The 19,949-nt window shown below is 32.3% G+C and overlaps 1 protein-coding gene across 2 annotated transcripts; it reads right to left on the reverse strand.

The window, feature by feature from the left end:
• Positions 1 to 822: 822 nt before the first annotated feature.
• LOC127732143 (RNA-binding protein 24-B-like) lies at positions 823 to 17,985 on the reverse strand. 2 transcript variants are annotated; one of them, XM_052241213.1, is made up of 4 exons: positions 17,560 to 17,985; positions 16,644 to 16,755; positions 12,569 to 12,626; positions 823 to 3,444 (listed from the first exon to the last, which is right to left on the reverse strand). In XM_052241213.1, the coding sequence occupies exons 1-4, from the start codon at positions 17,731 to 17,733 to the stop codon at positions 3,138 to 3,140; spliced, it is 651 nt and encodes a 216-aa protein (XP_052097173.1). In that variant the 5' UTR covers positions 17,734 to 17,985; the 3' UTR covers positions 823 to 3,137. The 2 variants fall into 2 exon arrangements, with proteins under 2 accessions (XP_052097173.1, XP_052097172.1); XM_052241212.1 differs by having other exon boundaries at positions 16,617 to 16,755.
• Positions 17,986 to 19,949: the final 1,964 nt, after the last annotated feature.

Genomic DNA, 19,949 nt, shown 5'->3' on the forward strand with positions numbered 1-19,949 from the left:
GATGATATAGGACCCACAAAGATGAGTTACGCGTTGTTTTTTATAAGTTAGAAATAATATCCGAATTTGAATTGTTGGAAATTTAAAAGTTTCGTGAAATATTTGTGGTCACTATAAATGTCGGTCAACTTTGTTTTGCAACTTTTATATTATTAGTTAGTTGTTTTTTTTTTTTTGCTATCTTAATGACGTATATTCATCTTAACGGCAATATGTATTTAGAAAACACATTTTTCAGCTTCGTTTATTTTCTTGAACATAAGGGGAATTAAAGGTTGCATTTACTTTCTTGAATATATAAAGGGGTTGCAGGTTGCATTTATTTGGTTTAACATATGAGGCGTTGCAGGTTGCATTTATTTTCTTAAAGACAAGTAGAGGACCCCCAATAACATCAGTTTATCCTTACACATACACTGTTGAACTATCATAAACAAATATTATGTTTCCAACTCCAAATGACAACGTTGACCTTTACGTGCTCGACATCTTATCTTAAAGAGAATTTCAATCATAGCGGTGTAAGGGGGGCCGCCTGGAACTTGTAGTGTGGTCTGATTATTAGTCATTTGTTCCATATTGCTTTACCCACTTTGACTTTGAGATGATCAGCAGCAATAACAGGGTTGTTCCTTTGCTTTTGGTTTCTGTTTGGATTTAGTGTTATGGATTGTAGCACCATATCTAGTCTGCCTTCAGTTATCTCCCTTTGATTTTTAAACCCCACTAGTTACTTTAAGCTGTCTGTCATAAAACTATCCATATCTAGCTTTGTTTTCTTCAACAGGATACACATAATAAATATATAAACAAACAATAAAATCTATTTAAAAATTTTTATTTTTTCTTTATGATTTTTAACATAGGTAAATTTATTTAAACATAATAAATTGTTTGTATTTTAACATAATGATTATGCTTGAATGCGGTTGTACACCGTCCTAATAATAAGTCCTCTATATTGATATGATATTCAATAATGCAGAGTTAGGCTAAGTTTACAAGTTGAACGTTTCGTACAAAATACCATTCAATGTGATTCTTGTGCTTAAACTGTTAAGAAAAATATGAAACCCTTTGTTGTAAAAAGTTAACAAAACAACTAAAAAATAATAAATTATAGTATAAGAATTTGATCAAGATTTTGATGCAAAATATGAAGTGTTGTTCTTTACCCATATTCTTTAATGTTATTTTGATTTTTGAAACTGGCAAAAAAAAAACCTGAGTATTTGAACAAAACGAAATTTAGACGCTTTGGAATGCATCGAAAATTAACCAAAATGTTTAGAAAAGTAACATAATTTATGTTTTACGTTTCGAATACAAAAGATGAATTGAACTACAAACTACTGTAACTATGGAAATGGACGGGGAACTCATAAGGGGTCATGATTTTGAACCATTTCCCTGAAGATATTTTAAATAATTGAATATCTAGAATTTAATTTGATTTCCAATTCCAAAGACGTTGACTTCGGTTGTTATTTTTCATTCCTTGTAAAAAGTTTTAACCTTTGAAGCCAAAATATGTTTAAAATTTGATCTCAAAATTAAAAAAATGCATAGATTTTCAACATTTACAAATGATATCATGCATGTACGAGATTCTAGTATACTATGAAATGATTGGACGACACCTTCACGACACATAACCACGTGACCTATTTGTCTATAATGAATGGCAAGCCATACAAATTCATTCGCATATAAATACATTCTGTAACGAACTGGTTCCCATACAATTAATATTTTCACGTACAATATCACCCATAGCTAACATCACAGTTGTTGTGCTACTTCACATGCATAAATGATAAGTAATGCGTACATGTATTCTGACGTCCGTATCGACCGAAAAGATGGAATACAAAACGAAACGAATTTATGAAATGGATTTCTTTTATTTCAAAAGATAATACTTTGGACTTCGTTAAGTTAAAATGAAGTGAATCTATAGCGATCCTCTGACTAAATAAATAAAATGATTAATGTTTAATGAGGTTCTAAACCTTGATCTAAAAGAGTAATATTGGAGTAACCTTGTTTTTATTAAGTGTAAGGTTTGTCAGGAAATTGGCGAACAATACTAGAACTACTTGGATATTAGCACTTATAAATTCTATTAATTTCGGTTGGACTATTTTGATTTCCTAATTCTAACATAGTCTACGTTTCCTTAATTTCTAACAAATAACATTATCAACATTTAATATAATAATGGAGTATTTACAAATGGGCACTACTAGGGACCATCTCAAAATTATATTCTAATGCAACACTGTTTGTAACGCTCAATTTCATTGGATAACGCCACAATTTTCAGGGCATCAATTCCATGATTAATGGTCTGATATCGTGCCCACAATCGTCTGTGTAAATTGATTTCAAATAAATAAATAAGAACAACATATCTTGTCACAATGTATAAAGAAAGAAAAAACGTCTTTCGACAGGACGGAATATTTTTTCTTGTTACTTTTTTAGTGTTTCACACTTTTGAATTACTTTTTAAAATGAAGAAATAATTTTGAGGTGGTCCCTTTAATACATAATAAAACATTGTATAACAATATGTCCATGAGACTATGCTTACAATGTCCTCCGATCCAGCATAAAATGTCATGACAAACTATATGTCACGTGAGACGATAGCGAGATTTGTATGGTCCTCCCCATATTTGTCCTTTACAGTGTTCACGTGACCATGATGATAAGGCAAGGCTGAGCACGCTGGACGGAGTAACCATTATAACAATAATAAATAAATAATAATAACATTAAATATGTGAACTGTTAAATTGGACGATAAAATGCTAAGCTTATAATATTATAAACAATATATACCTATTTTTGTACATTAAATATTAACAATATTGACTTGTATGCCATTCTTCACTTTCATACATCCTTTACCCATAATGCAACAATCAAGTATCCATCGAGCGTACATCAAAGTCAACAATATACATTTTCATACAGTTAACATCTTTGATTCTTTCGTTATAACAGACGTTTTTGCATAGAGATCGAGATTATGTAGTTGTCTTCTCTTCGAAAATATTTTACAATGTTTATAAATCGTCCGGTGACTGGGCGGAGTTTGATTTTAAAAAGTATCTACTTATTTTTCTTCATCATTGCATCCTGTCTGCTTGTATCTGTTGGGGTTGAAAGTGTATCGTTGGAGTTCCAGCTGCTATTTGCTGAGGCATGGCATAGGTATATGCGGCACCAGAAGGCGTTACGAATGCATTAGCAGTAGTTCCATATTGGTAAGCGGCTTCGTATGCATTGGCGGCAGCGAACTGTGCGGCATACGCTGAGTAGTCAATGTACTGTCCGGCAGCAGTAGGTGAAATAGCAGACGACAGACTTGACGCTAACATATTAGGTGTCGATGCAGTCACGTATGCCGTAGACGGATAGATATACTGTGGAACACTGAAAAATAAATAAAAACCAATAAATCTTCTTGTGCAACTTAAAATCGATTTAAATGATAAATAGTTAGTGATAATGACTGTGAAAAAAATGGCATTAATTGTATAATTTAAAGCAAAAAAATCTAATGGTATAATTTAAAACTTTTTAAATTGTTGTAATTTTAATTACCCGTTTATCATAAATATTGTTAAAACGTTAAAATGTAATGTTCTGTCTAAACAATATTGACGATCTCTTGTGTTGACAGAGGTGTTAAACTGTCCTTGAATTTTAAATATATCGTCTTGTAACAAATTAATGGATCACTGTCTCGATCCTTTGCGTGGTTTGTTCCAAATTGACTTCGTGCCTGAACACAACGTAAACGAGTTTTGCGAAGTAATTCAGAAAGATAAAATGGCCTCGCACATCTTATATCTCCATTCAACAAGTTAATCTTAATCTCTTTCAAATTTAGTTCAACTATTTTAACTAAATCTACACAAGGTGGTACCACACAATAGATTTCTTTTCTACACACCATTCACGTGTAGCCTCTTTGCGCGACAATTTAGAAGAAAGAAAATAGAGGGGAGTGACACAGGGATGCTCACTTCATAAAGCTTCCTTTTTTGTATTTTTTTCCCTCTACCCACATTTTGTTCCTTCTTTGTCCAGATCTTACTTTTTAACCCCCTATATCCCACATCCCCAATTATTTTACCCCCTTATTCCACATCCCCAATTATTTCCCCCCTATATCCCACATCCCCACTTATTTTACCCCCTTATTCCACATCCCCACTTATTTCTACCACCTGTATCCCACATCCCCAATTATTTCCCCCCTATATGCCATATCCCCACTTATTTCTAACACCTGTATCCCACATCCCCAATTATTTCCCCCTATTTGCCACATCCCCACTTATGTCTACCACCTGTATCCCACATCCCTAATTATTTCCCCCCTATATGCCGCATCCCCACTTATTTCTACCACCTGTATCACACATCCCAAATTATTTCCCCCCTATATGCCACATCCCCACTTATTTTTACCACTTATATCCCACTTCCACACTTATTTTTATCAACTGTATCCCACATCCACACTTATTGTTATCACCTGTATCCCACATCCACACTGTTTACCCCCTATATATGCCACATCCCAGAAGTGTGTCATCCCCTCAAAATAAACCTTTTTGGAATAAAGCAGGTTGTCCAAAAATCATTCCCGTTTAAATCCAATTCATAATGTAAGAACATTGATTAAAATATTCTGTATTTAAATCAATACGAGGTAACAATCTGACATTTTACGCATTACACGAGAGGTTTTCAACGATCAGACACCAATTATTTGGGCTAATTGTAAAAGTGCTCATTCACCTTGGTATATTTAAAAAATAGATTTTTATTTTTGTCTATGTTTATATCAATAAGTGTGTACCAAACACCTGATTATTTTTCTGTATAGTTTGGAATTTTTACCCCTTAGAGAACTAAGGACACGCAACTATGTCCAAAACGGAATACTGGATATTTAAAGAAAAAATATTACACCAAGGGACTTTACCGTCCTCTCCTGTAAACCGATTGACCCAATGACATGTTTGGAGAATCAACTTGTCAAAATGAGACGACTGTTGTCTCGTGTGACATTAAATATGAAACAAAAATGGTGGATTCCTTAAACGGTTGGTGAATAATCTAAGTTCCCATATTCTCATTTAACAAATCTGAGCTTTTATTGTAAATTGGCATGCTGTATATGAGGGGATTTTTGTACAACTAAGTATATAAATATTGCCACTCCAACAAACTTTATAAATATATATATGGTAAAGAAAAGCAATAAAGAGGAAAGAACGGAGTAATTATACTAAAATTTCGAAGCATAAAGAGCACCAGAGCACCTCAATACTCTAGAGAAATCCAACCAAATACCATAAACAAACACGATACATATATTGGACTTCCTCGCGCCCTTTGTTTCAGTGCAGACGACAATTTGAAAATATCAATTGAATTTTTAGTAGACAACATAAAAATGAGCGATAAATCAATATATCATTGTAGGACAACAAATGAAATGTATTGTAGACGTGTCATTTTAAAACCACTTGAAATCCGAAAATACGGAAATGCAATATAAATTATTCCAAAAAGAGAAGGTTTTAATGCGCTGTCCGTAGGCTCCAATCCGAAGACAAAGCATGTTAAACGATCTATTCAAGATTGTATAGATGCTATTGTTTTTAGTTTAAGTAATTATCACATAGAGAAAGGTGTATGTTTCCGATTTAAAAAATTAAAATATTCGGCAAATATAGGACTGAGGACAAATTGTGAACAACCCTTCGAATCCTTGTTCAATTATTGGAACAGTGACAGATCGTCCTAAAATATATTTCAATGTTTTGAAAAGTAATCTTCATAAACATAATACACCTTTATATGAATTATAACTAATTGTATTTATTTCTGTGTTTCTAAATCTAAAAAACTGCAGTTACATTGGAATTATAGTTAATTAAACCCGGTTCCTTTCGAAACAGCTGTAATTTTTTTTCTTAATTGAATCAACAGTCGGTCGAGTAGACTAACATTAATGGCAAATTCTACAAGTGGTATTTGAATAATTCTTTTACTTCAAAGTTCATCATTAACATTGTGAGATTATGGGTTCAATTTAACATCTTTGTCTAATTCATTTATAGAAAATACTGCAGTTTCTACGGAGAGAAAAACGCAAAAGGGACTTCTGTTCGTATCCACTTCATTGAAATCCAACTGTTCCGTGGATGTTAAAGATCCATTTCCGGTGCAACACGCGCGGCTGGACAGGTAATTAAATTTCTTGTAAGTTATGATGATACAGGTTAAGATATGCAAACAAAATTCTGTCTAATTAAGAAGATCTGATCGCATATGGCATTGATAGACTAATGTGCAACAAAAAATGTCTTCCATCAAAAACTTTAAAACTTCTTATTACTAAAGGATGTTGGTTTGAAATAAAAGCAAAAATAAAACTACAAAGGTTCGTTGTGGTCTACCTTCTGGTCTCAGCATCTTGATGGTTTATTGCTAGATCCCCAGAAACCACAATAATTTGGCATTGAACTGAACATCAAGTTTCTATAGCTTTATATTTGTTTCCATGAAAAATAATGTTTTAAGTTGACTTTTGGCGGTTGTTCATGTGAATGATAATTAAAGCTTTTATTGTATCTCCCTTAATCAACGATAACTAACCATCGCCGATGAAATTGAAAATTGGATAGTATTGCTTCTTGAAAGGCCTAAAATGTTTATTATAGCAATAATGTACATTCCTAGACAGACATCAGGCAAAAAAATGTTTTGCATTAGCTTAAAATGAAAAGGTTCTTAATTAAACCGACTCATATAAAAAATAAGAATATGTGGTATGATTGCCAATGAGACACTCTCCACTAGATAGCAAATATCGTAAAAGTTCGCAATTGTTAGCTGTAGATTTCAGTATTTGAATTCATATGTTTCAAGTAGGTGTGTGACCTATTCCACACTCTCCATTCGGGTACTCAATTCTTACTCCGTTAGAACAATTAAATTAGGTTACGGCGTATATTCTTCCGTTGAGGTTTATTGTGTTCAGAATGAAAATAGTGGTTTGAATGTATAACAATTTTAAAGATAGAAGTGGTGCAAATTTCACGTGTTGTTTCTGTTGGAAAAAAGGGAGAGGGTTAGCTACAATGTTTGGTCTGAAACATAGAGATCTCATGAACAATGTATCCTTACGCAACCCCGCCCCATGTACCTTTCAACAAATAACTGTATGATACATGTAGGTGTTAAGTTCGGGTCACCCATTACTGTGATTAGTATGTTCCATACCACAAAGGTACTAAACAAAAACAGCTGATTGTATTTATAAATTTTAAATGTCGTGATGAAAAATAAACAAAACCTTTCAAAGTTTTCTTGCTCTGCTTAACTTCTTATACAAAAATCTTTTATTTTTATTATTTATTTAGTTCACAAATAGTATTGAAATAGAAATAAAAGCCTGGGTACACACATATATTGTTAAATAGTTCGATTGAATGCATTATAAATCTTATGTTTGTTGAGGGATTTTAGTCTGAGAATGTTTTATCTGTTTACATTTAAACCAGGAAAACTAAGATTTAAAGACAAGTTCTCTCACACTTATCTTATTAGACATTTGACATGTTTACATCTTTTGGGGATTTTCAAGAAACGGTTTTATTATAAAAGAATTTCTTCGAAGTGGCAAAAAAACCGAAAACCCTTTTTGTTTATTTGTTAACGGTAAATTTTCACGTTAATAAGACCTGGATAGCAGCAACCTGTACTCTTTTTTAAATGCCCTCCTCCTTTCGTTTAAGTGTGTTTATCCGTTCCTTCTTCCAGATACAGAGAAAGTGTTCCCGCTTCGAAATAAGCAATGCATGAAAACATGATATGTTTTTCAATCAGAATGAAGAAATTTAAGAAAGATCAATCCATGAACAGTTCAGAAAATCTATATCTCATAAATACCAACTCTTCATAACAAGGAATGACAAAATAAAATATGGATTGCTTAGCACAATAAAAAATATAAAATATGAATTGCTTAGAACCATAACAACAAGACCGTATACAATTTATAATTCCCCACAATAAAAATAAACGCAACTTAAGTCAAAACAGTTTCTTAATTTTTTTTTATAAATCGAAAGAATGCTTTGATTAACTATGCTATGTTTACATTATATTATGTGCTGAAATGGGCTCCAAAGTACGTCATAATAGTTATAAAATCAATGTTTTGAAATGAACACCAGGAGAGCTTCACGATTTGAATTATTAATATGAATGTTTCAATTTCGACTTGAATCTGCATAGATTGGTGCAAACACTAGATTTAAACCTCTTCAATATCGAAGGAATAAAACAATCGCCATTCTAATGTTACTGTTCAAACACAGATAATTTTTTTTATTATTTATAAAGATGTAACCTTTTTACTCCGATTATAGTCCTATTTTGAATGAAATAAACATTTGTCTGGTAACTGGTACCTGACCTAGTCCTATTTTGAATGAAACAAACATTTGTCTGGTAACTGGTACCTGACCTAGTCCTATTTTGAATGAAACAAACATTTGTCTGGTAACTGGTGCCTGACCTAGTCCTATTTTGAATGAAACAAACATTAGTCGGGTAACTGGTACCTGACCTAGTCCTATTTTGAATGAAACAAATATTTGCCTGGTAACTGGTACCTAACCTAGTCCTATTTCGAATGAAACAAACATTTGTTTGGTAACTGGTACCTGACCTAGTCCTATTTTGAATGAAACAAACATTTGTCTGGTAACTAGTACCTAACCTAGTCCTATTTTGAATGAAACAAACATTTGTCTGGTAACTGGTACCTGACCTAGTCCTATTTTGAATGAAACAAACATTTGTCTGGTAACTGGTACCTAACCTAGTCCTATTTTGAATGAAACAAACATTTGTCTGGTAACTGGTACCTACCCTAGTCCTATTTTGAATGAAACAAACATTTGTCTGGTAACTGGTACCTAACTATGTAAAAACCACCTAAGCATGTTTAGGTCGTCTTAAAATCCTCTAAACGAGGTTAAGCAACGTCAAATATCTATTGTGATAAGCTGCAGATCATATTTATCATTTCAAGTTTGTAAATTGTTCATTTTTTAAAAAAAAATTCTGAAGGTTGTTTTGAAAACTATCTCATTCATCAACTATGATGTCTTATCGACATTTTAAAGCACACATCGATGGATCTTGTAGATTTCTTTATGTATATCTAAGACAGAAGATTTAACTTTTTAATTAGTCTGTGCGTGGAATATTCTTTTTAATTATCCTGTGCGTGGAATATTTTAGAATGGAGTGTTGAAATTCTTCATTACAAGATCAAATAGTGTAATTATAATGCCTGTCTTTTGCTTTCAACAAATTCTTGACAATTTACAACATAAATAGTAGAAACAGTTGCAGAAAATGTCTAAACTTCCGTTGTTATTAACATAAACTCCAAAAATACAATGCAATTCAAATTAAAATCTTGACTGAATAAAGTTGAAAATTTGAGCCAGACTCGTAAATGTATGAGGGGATTTATTTTAAATAAATCTTTGTCTACAAATATAGCGTTTGGTATCGATCATGTAATATATAACGCGTCAATATTACGATTGAAAGTATATTTTCTGTTTACAGACCGGATCTGGTTTGAATTTACCCAATAATTTAAATTGGTCAGATTAATGAGTTTTTTTTAAGTCTGCAATTGATTGAAAGATTTTCTGCGAAACGCCATTTCAGAATAAGAGGCATTCTGGGAAATATTTTCAAAAGAAAACACCAAAACATTGTGATTGGTAAATAAAATACCAAAAATGGAAATCATGCAATGGGGTGTCAGTATTTCATCTTATGGAAAAACAATTAAATATCCATAGTCGCTTACACTCTGAAACAGCGAATTGAATGAAACGAAACAATTATTGATCGATAGAACATCACAAAGTCTCGCTGGGGAAAGTTTACTTTATTATTGTTATATACTCAGCGATATTTATCATCTTTCAATGGTTTATTTAAACTGCTTGTAACCAGATCAACGGACCAATTTTTAGCGCTCCAAAAGAGAATTTGATACAGCTAATGACGAAATTCAACACAAAACTTATTGCTTACTGTGAGCAAATAACAGGAAGTTGAACAAAATGGCGCGTTTACATTCTCTCGTTGAATGTTCGGCTACCAGTGGTTTTTGTTTACACACTTAACTTAAACAAACTTGACAAACTTTCATCTGACAATAGATGTTAATCAGCATGTTCGGCAGTTTAAATCGATAATATTTAAATACATGATAGCATTTATCGCGGAAACGTCTGGGTCTACCGAAAATAGTGAGCCAACAACGAGGTCTACAAATCACATGTTCTGACAACTAAAGAATTTTACCAACCTTTATCGCTCGCTTAAGTTTTGTTTGAATTGAATGCATTGCATTTGAAAAGCGAAGATCTATTAACAGTGTAACTCATTGATAAGATATTGTAGGACATTTTCTACAATTAAGAAGATTGTGACCTGTCCGCGTATAAAATAAAATGTGATAAATTAAAGCAAGCGTCCCAACTGTATATTTCAGACCAACAGTAATTTCTTAATTTTAAAGAGTTTGTAGTCAGTAAAGCGGTTGATTACAAAACCGTTGATTTTGTTTGTTCGTTTGTTGTTTTTGTTACTTTAACAGATAATAAAACCCTTAAATAAAATTTAATGTTAGCAAAATAATTCCATGTCAAATTGCATCTATAGCATTCGAAGAATTTCGCTCTGTCTTTGAAATCATTCAACTAAGTACGCGTGGTTTTAACGTGTTTTGATGAAAACTATTACAGCCTCTTCATCAGTTAAAAAAGAAATAATTTTTAATTTATAGTCACTTTTAATCAAGCATGAAACATTTCTTGTAAAAATATTTGTTCTTCCTCCTGGAGAGTGAAAGCTGCACATTTTAACAATAATGCACGGCACGTGGCTTCTATCCATTTTTATGTCTTGTTGTAAAACAAAGTCGTTATCTATTTTCCAGCTGTTTTGATGGGGTCGTAAATTATTTTTATTTAATGCTGTATATACCTCTCTCTGATTAGTGAAGGACAAATTTCTGGTTTTGATTCCTGCAAGTGCAGTTATTATTGAAAGATATGTTAGTGTCAGACGTTGTCATTTTCTCCCAAATAATAATGCCCATGTGACCAAAATCACGTGATATATTAGTCTAAAAGTTGTCGTCTGGAAGACATTTGAATAACAGTGCAAAAATCACCACCGCAATCACTATCAATTACACACAAAGGGGAAATAAAAATTATAAAATATCAACTAAAAATATAAAAAAAAACAACACGTGTTTTGTGATTTTCAAAATTCAAAAAGGAATACTGCAAACTGTCATTTTACCACGTTTGATAATTCACATCACGCCAAAAGACCATGTCATGAATTATACAGAAGGATTCCACACGAAATCAAGCAAAACAGAAACGGAAGTTTGAAAACAAATTACCAAAAAACTACACATCAAGCATTCAAACTGCCAATCAGATTCACCGTTATGTATTGGCTTTATCCTGATAATCTAAACTCCGGATCCAATCCGGACTTATTTCTGTATCAAGTTGCCCTCTATGTGCTATATGCTGATAATAAAAATGAATATTTGATGGATATTTTTTTCAGACGATAACACGAATATCATGGCATATATTTCAACATACAGCAGCTTTCATTGATTTAGCATGAAATTTGTTTTGTGATTTTATCTATGTATAAATGGGTGGTCGGATATTTAACATGTTAAGATGCACAAACTTGACTTTGTTCATTCTGAATGCGATACATAAATATGTATCAAAGCTGAAATTAGTAGCTCGTTTAATTAATGGATTATTAATGAGTTTTGACAAACACGTTTAAAGTTTGAAAACACTTATTGAATAAGCTTTGCAAATATAAATACTATTACCCAAACACAATCTGGATTATGTTCTCGCAAAATTTATCACAATTTCCAAAACCCTTTGCTTCTATTTATGATGAACCTATTTTCGGATTGGAAATGTTTTTATGTTAAATTTAGAATCACGTTCTGATTCTTGTGAACAGTCTATAACACTTACATAATTATAATACTTAACTTTTAGGCGATAAAAATTGAAATATATATTCCTAATGTCAATATAAATAATAGCTGTGTTCCTGCCTCCCTACCGTTACTAGATTTGCATGCCTAACCTCAACCCATTTACTGGACATATATATGACTAAGCTCCGATATTTTGATTAAGCTCTGTTAAAATCAAGAAATTTCTCTATATAGACATGTAAAATGTTTTAAGCCTACTTTCCTGCCTTGTAGCAGGAAACAAGGATAAATATGTTTGGTCTTAACAAGTTCGCAGTGATATTTGACAGTTACGATTGCTGCCAAGTACCGGTCTTATATTTCAGACCGAACAATAACAAGAAACTGACCCAACCCCCAACTCCCTTTTTACTTAGCAAGTATATATATTTTACTTACCCAGCGTATGTCATTGGAACTGCTGTCGGTAACCCTGTTTTAATAGCTATTGGAATACCTGAAAAAGACATAGTTGTGTTTAGACCTGCTAGTTATAGTTCATGTGAACAATTACCTTATCAGAATCTTCTAGTCATTCTAACTGATACATGGTGTTTGGTTTTTCGAGTAAATAAATGCTTAGTTGAAAACAACCCGAATAATCCAGTCGTTATTTTTCATTCACAACTATCATTCCTTCAGCATTTAGGAATAAAGCCCCCCATGCCACGGAGAGAACGGAGAAGGTGAGGGAGTGGGTTATTCCGTTTAGTTTGAGACATTATTCAATGAATGGAACCCAAGAAAATACATTACTGGTTTAAGGTTGTAACTTCCCCAGGCAAACTAAAGGACTTTTCAACTTTAAAATAAAAGATGTTTGGTCTCGAGCCCTCATGATGACAATTACGGAAACACAAGAATTCCGTAATAAGACTGAAGCATCAACAATATACAGTGGCGGATCCAGGGGGGGGGGGGGGGGGGTCCGGGAGTTGGAACCCTCCCCTTTTTTGACGATTAATGCTTTTGAATGAGGACATATGGGTGGAACTCCCCTTTTAAAAAATAGCTGGATCCGCCCCTGATATATATAAAAAAAAAGTATTAAAAACAAGATTTATAAAATTGTTTTTCAAAATAAGGAATGGCACTTTTTCCACGTGGATGCAAATGGTGGCACTGCTGAGTATGTAAACACAACCAACAATTCCCTTGACTTTCGGCTATGAGACATTTCATGGGGTTTGAATTGAATATACATTCTTTAAAACCATCAGTGCAGAGGCTGATTCAATTGAATTTTAACTGATAACTAATTAACCGGGTCAGGAGAAACCGTTACGCACAAATTTAATAAAGTCAATAAACACATTTTCTATTTAATTATTTGTATATTTTTAAATTTTCATTGACATATAATGTTATAAAATGTCTCTTATTGTAATGGTGTTATAAACAATTAGTCCTACTCTGAACAGAAAATCTATTATACCACATGCAAAGACTTGTTGGCAATACCACAAACTAACAAATCGAACCGTCCTTATAAAAGATCCATGCCACGCAGTGACGATTTTTAAATTTTAAAAGCTGATTAAATTATTGATGTCAAAAACCCTTTGTTAATTCTAAAGCCTTTTATTCTTTTGTGTGGAAAACAATCAAAATTTTTAAATTGTAGATCGCACTAAGATTTGTGAGCTTACCTTTAAAAATCCCATATTAAAAGCCAGTTCCATTGTGTTTGATTCGTATTAATTTACAAACATAGTCAGGGATTTAAGAACGAATTAAAGGGATTAATATAATTAAAAAGTAGCAAACCGACTAAATATGACGTTAGTACCATATGAAAAATTCACTTTATTAAACTCTACTGAGAGTAAATCCTAGCTGACCCGAGGTTGAACCATTTGTGTATTAAAACATAAATACTTTTAAGTCGAATTTGTGGGCAGATTTGCCCTTAAAGAATAGGGGAACAAAGACGAAAGTCCAACATGAAACGTTGTCTTGTGTAATTCGGAATTACGTATTGATTTGTTTATGGGTTGTACTAATGTCCATCCTACCAGCTCTGTTGTTTGTTCTATTTCGATTGGTCCAGCGGTTAAACTGCCGACTACCAAGAACAGTCTCCCAGAATCTACACAAGATGCAATGACGTATTACAACAGATTGTGAACCTTTAGACCGTTATAATTTCAGCTTAATTTTGGTTGCTACTCATTCGATTTTAGGGTCCCTCTGTCCATGACATTTCAGAATAAATTTTGTATCTAACCATAGGAGTAGCTTGCATTTATTTCAAACAAATTTATCAAACTTTATTTCTGAAAAAAAGACTTGTAGTTGTTCCCATTGGAAACCTCAAATCTTCAAAAACCTCTTGAAATTTGCAATAAACATTTAATTTAACAGCTCCTGTGTTTGAATTAGAATGTTATCTACACAAATCCAATGTCTATTTCTATACTACTTGAAATTCTAAGCAAGACTTTTACGAGAATATATCTTCTGTATATAATCAAGCAATTATTAGCAGATTATGGATATTTATTTATTGAACATGGAAAAAGAAATTAGAGAATGATACGAAATTAGAGCTGATATATGTGTATATATATATATACATGACATAATGTAAAACATGGCTTATTCGTGTTCTTGACAAAAAAACACTAATGGATACATGTAAACCGCATATCGAGATTTGTCCTTATCATTGGTGGTCACAAGTTTTCTAACTGCATGTGTATTATATACATTTGTGCAAAAATCTAAAATTGTATATCATACGTCTTGTTTTAAGAAAATACAAGTGTGGGGATCCCAAGTTTGAAAATGTTTCATTCTATGACATTGTGGTTTTCTGAACATCGTAGCACAAGGAATTGTTTGTCCTACCAAAAATCGAGGCGGTGATCTCCAAAAATCGAGGTGGTGACCTCCAAAGCAAATATCGATCATTTCGTATTCTTCGTGTTTGTTTTTGTTCATCATGCGTTTCATAAATGCTTATCAACAACGGTAGACACGATATGACATGTCAACTACAAAACTGAAAATAAGAAACTTTTTCCAAGTAGGATGACTACTATTCCATCGGTTCCATGTTTACATGTAACAATTACAGTTCCGAGGCGACACAACCATCACGTGCCTACTGTTAAAAGGAATTCATGTCTGTAGGCAGTACGACTTGTTACGCACCAGATTCCTTCTTCGAAATAGATAATTTCATGCCCTATCTATCACATTATCAAACTGGAGGAATTTTTAATTATTTGATTATAAACAGGTGTAAATATTCAAAAGTGAAAATTTCTCTTTCCTTCGAAACTCCTTTTTTCTTCCGACATACACACTCAAGTGCACTATTCGTGTTGATTAAGACAACTTGTAAGTTTGATTTCTAAAACATCAATACTTGCTTTCTTTTGAACAATTATAACAGATACACTTGTAATACTTCAGTATGTCAAGATCATTTTTCTTTTTTTTTAAGACGGTAATAAACAAAGAAGACCCCCATTCTTTTTCTTTAATACAGCAATAAAAAGGAAGATCCCCCTTGATCCCCCGCTCTATAATTAGGCTCGTGTCTTTTGTATGAAATAAATTACTAAAACATATGTTGATAGAGATGCTACCCATTACTTTTGAATCTGAACTCTACATGAAGATTCCACCATATCAACAAAATGGCGTAAAGCTCGCCACATCTTGAAGAAATCGACAGTTATTAGCTGATTGAAAAGTGAAATGTACAACGCCAATGTCTTCTGCATTCCACAATACAGGCAAATTTCATTTGCACTCCAAAATTAATAAACACAATTTTTTGGTTGATTAGTAATATAATACCGACACGGTTTTCTGATATTTTTGCATGTAATTAGGGGTTAAATTTAATCAACCTTGTTTGTTCTTAATTAGAAAATCATGTTTGGAACTAGCTTAAGGCGAAGGAAAAGGGTAAAGTGTTAGTCAGTGTTGAAGTGTAGGATGTTTGTTAGTATAAGTTTCAATATTGTTGATAAATACTTTCCTCCATTTCAAAGATGACATGTTTGCAACTTTCCTTTCTATTAGCGTCAATTTCCTAAACACTAAGGGTTTTGTTTATAAACCGCAAGACTAGGGTCAACTTCTCTAGATCTTTGCTACTTTAACTTCCGGAATGTATACCACTACTTAATTTCATATCTTGGGAACAATATGCTCAAATGAAACTGTGTGCATAAAAACGTTTCCTCTTTAAAGGCACACGCCACTTTTTGAAAATAATTTTGATGCTCTTTCAACCACACAAAAAAGTATCCGTTTACTTAAGTTAACAATTACAGTAAACTTGTAGAAGTAACTCGACCCTCACAAAAAGTGTGATCGTGCATATGTTTACTTGAGCTTTATCATTTTGAACCCAAGATTTGAAATTGTTTCAGATATAACATAGACACGTTGCAAAAACAAAATACATCTTAAAAATGAAAGAATTTACCAGATAGGGAGAGACCAGTTGCTATACCTCGAGGTTTGGCACCCAAATACGCCAAATTGACATTAGCTTTCCTTCCATCAATGATAGGATTTGGTTCTTTGCAGGCTCTTTCTGCACCATCTTTATTCGACATCGTTACCTGCAATGATTATTACATGTGTCATAATGATGTGGTATATTCAGGGGTTCATTGAAGGGTCGGGTTTCTCACTGTCAATAAAGAGACCAAAAAATCCCAACCAAGGTCTTTTGTGACCTGTTTCTTAGTCATGTTTATTTTGTTAAGAAAATTATCCAGATATCTTTTAATATGTATAACAAAGCATAAAATATTAAATAGAGCTGAAAATCTTTAGTTTGACTGTATGTATACACGATAGTTCGACTGTATGCATACACGAACTTTAATTATTCACATGGATGTATTTAAAATGACTCTATCACTAAATTTCGTAAGATCTCACATTTCTTAAATAATGGATAATACAAAACTTTATTCTTCAATACCATATGAAAACGTGGCCTCCAAATAAATCTCTTTGCAGTTAAGAGGGCCCTCTCTTCATTTATTATAATCTTGATACGGGTATTTGTATGAAAGGTACTTAAAAGAGTATAAAATACAAAATAGTTTTAAATCATACTGCCTCGTAAATCAACATACTTTATCTTATCTTTAACTGCGATCGAATGTAACAACGTGTTGATGGCTTATAAAAATCAAATTTATTTGTCTTAAATTATTTAATGGGGGACGATTGAAAGGGAAAGCAGAGTATGGGTATGTTTAAAGGGTCAACTTTTATGTCTTGAAAGATGAGCTATACGCCACCGTTACGAATGTACTACTGTGTTTAAATATAGACGTTAGAAATTGACATAAACATATTTACTATGCCAATTTTAAAAGCAAATAATACAATACTAATAAATGTATACTTACAAAGCCATAGCCTCTACTCTTTCCTGTCTGTCGGTCTGTTATCACAACTGCTTCTTCTATATCACCAAATTTATCAAAAAATTCTCGTAAAGATTTGTCCGTTGTATGGTACGGTAAACCACCAACAAATATTTTTGTGAGTGTTGTGTCCTTCTGTGTTATGGTAGAAGCCATTTCTTTAATTTGGAGAGAATAAATAAATAAATTAAAACACTAAAACAATAAGTTATCAACAACACAATAAATTAGTATCACTGAGTAAGTAAAGTATCCAAAGTTATAAGTCTACTGTTACAGCTTTTGAGTATCTATCCTATGTGGAAATCACGACTTATTTTTTTCTGTGTTTTTAAATCTATTCTACAGTAGACTTATTCCACGTTTTCATTATTTGGCACACAAACTAGTTATCGGTAAAAATCGTTATTGTGATATGGGATATATGAGAATGTAAGCTCCGCCCATTTTGAATATGGAATAGGCCACGTGTTTGACTCCGCCTACAATACCTCCTCTAAGCTAATGTATATCAATTTACCAATATTTATCAGATTTTTTCACGCTTTATATTATACATTTTAAAGTTTAAAGTTTTATTTAAGCAGTTAAATTTTTATGGTCTTTTTTTCAAATGCACAGTTATTTGAAACGAGTCATGCTATCTTAACTGGTGACAATAAAGCAAAACAATTTATTGTACCGTTACAAAATTTTATCAGTTACCTTTATATATTTTTTTTCTTTTAAATGAACACGTTTTGGCATGTCTCCAATTTGACATTAAAGGTCTATCAAAATATTGGTTTTAACCTGTCAAATTCAATCAAAATAATTTTATTGCTATTTACCTTTCTTTTATATAGAGAAGAAATTTAAATTTCCAGAGTAACAAAATCGACCAAAACCTAAAGGTTGTTCAATGAAAAACTTCGTTCAAAACGAATAAAAATTAGAATTGTGCAATTTTCAGCATGGGATAAACTGTTAATTCTCATTTGCATAATGCTTTATATGCTAATTAATTGATTGACATTGCGATGGATACCGAAAATCAACGTCATTCGGGATGCCTCATGCGTAGAACAAAATGGCACCCCAACGAAGTCGGGATTGTCTGTTAATAGTGGATTATTTCGTTGTACTTTTTCGTTTTTCTTTATCTTTACAAGGGATAAATCTCTATATTTTAAGGTGAGATGCAGCGTGGATTTGAATTTGCTGTGAACTTTTTTCAGTATATATATTCTCTTTGAAAAAAAACTAACCTAATGCTCTTTCCTTTATTTCTATTCCTTTTATTTTAGATGTTCAATAAAGAGTTTACTTCAAATAAATTCTGTCTTTGTGTGTGTTTTTTGTCTTGTTGTTTCAAACTTTGTTTTTAGTGTTACTTGTGTGTTTGTTATGTATATTTCTTTCATACAAAATGGTAGCCTTTGTCCATGGTATTTTTCCATTAGACACGCATAATAAATAAAAGAAAGAAAACAATATATATTTTAGAGCTGCCAGCTTGTGCTTTACATTAAAAGGTCATGGGATTGTTTGTGTGTGGTTTTGTAAAGGGTTTTGTGTGTGCTGTGTTTAGTGTTGTCTGATGTTGAATGAATCGTACTCCATTTTTCTTGATTTGCCATTCAAACCCTTAAAAAAACAAGATCATGGAATTAAAAAAAAAAGATTTCTGCTTGTCAAGAATAGAATATCAAACAAAATAGAACACAATAGAAGGCTAATCATCATGTCATTTTCATAAACAAAAACCATTTCACCCTCCATCTTATGGTTGACTGAAATCGTTACAAGCTGAATTTAAAGGTGTCGTCTGGTTAAAATAAAAAAGAAAACGATACCAACCAAAAACCACAGTGAAATACATATTCAGCTTTCTTATTTGAATGATTATACAAATGCTACATAATTACTATGCATATTCCTATTAGACGCACGCCATTTTCTGTTACTTGAGCTACAACATACAAAATTCTGTGTCTTTTTTCATGCATTTATAGTGAAGACATTAAGTGTCATTTAAGAGTAAGAAAGGTGAAAAAGATATCCAAAGGGCAACAGGTGTACGGAGTTAGAAGCAGCACTTTTTGTTATAATAATGAATAAATATATTACAAAACAAATCCTCTTTCATGTAAATAATATTAAATTCGTCAATTTTATCAATTTTATGAGGGTTTTTTTCCACAGAAATTAAATGAAAGGCTTTTACATAATTTGTGGCAATCAATTCAAGTATGAAATTGGATTTAGTGGGTTTTTAAGTAAAACTTTTTTTCGACGATTGCCATTGTTCTCCCTAAAAGAACAAAAGACAAATAAATTGGATATAAAATCAGCTATCAATCTTTCTTTCTATTTTTATAATGTTAATATGT

Source organism: Mytilus californianus, unplaced genomic scaffold (assembly GCF_021869535.1).
Source record: "Mytilus californianus isolate M0D057914Y unplaced genomic scaffold, xbMytCali1.0.p SCAF_22, whole genome shotgun sequence".
Taxonomy (NCBI): domain Eukaryota; kingdom Metazoa; phylum Mollusca; class Bivalvia; order Mytilida; family Mytilidae; genus Mytilus; species Mytilus californianus.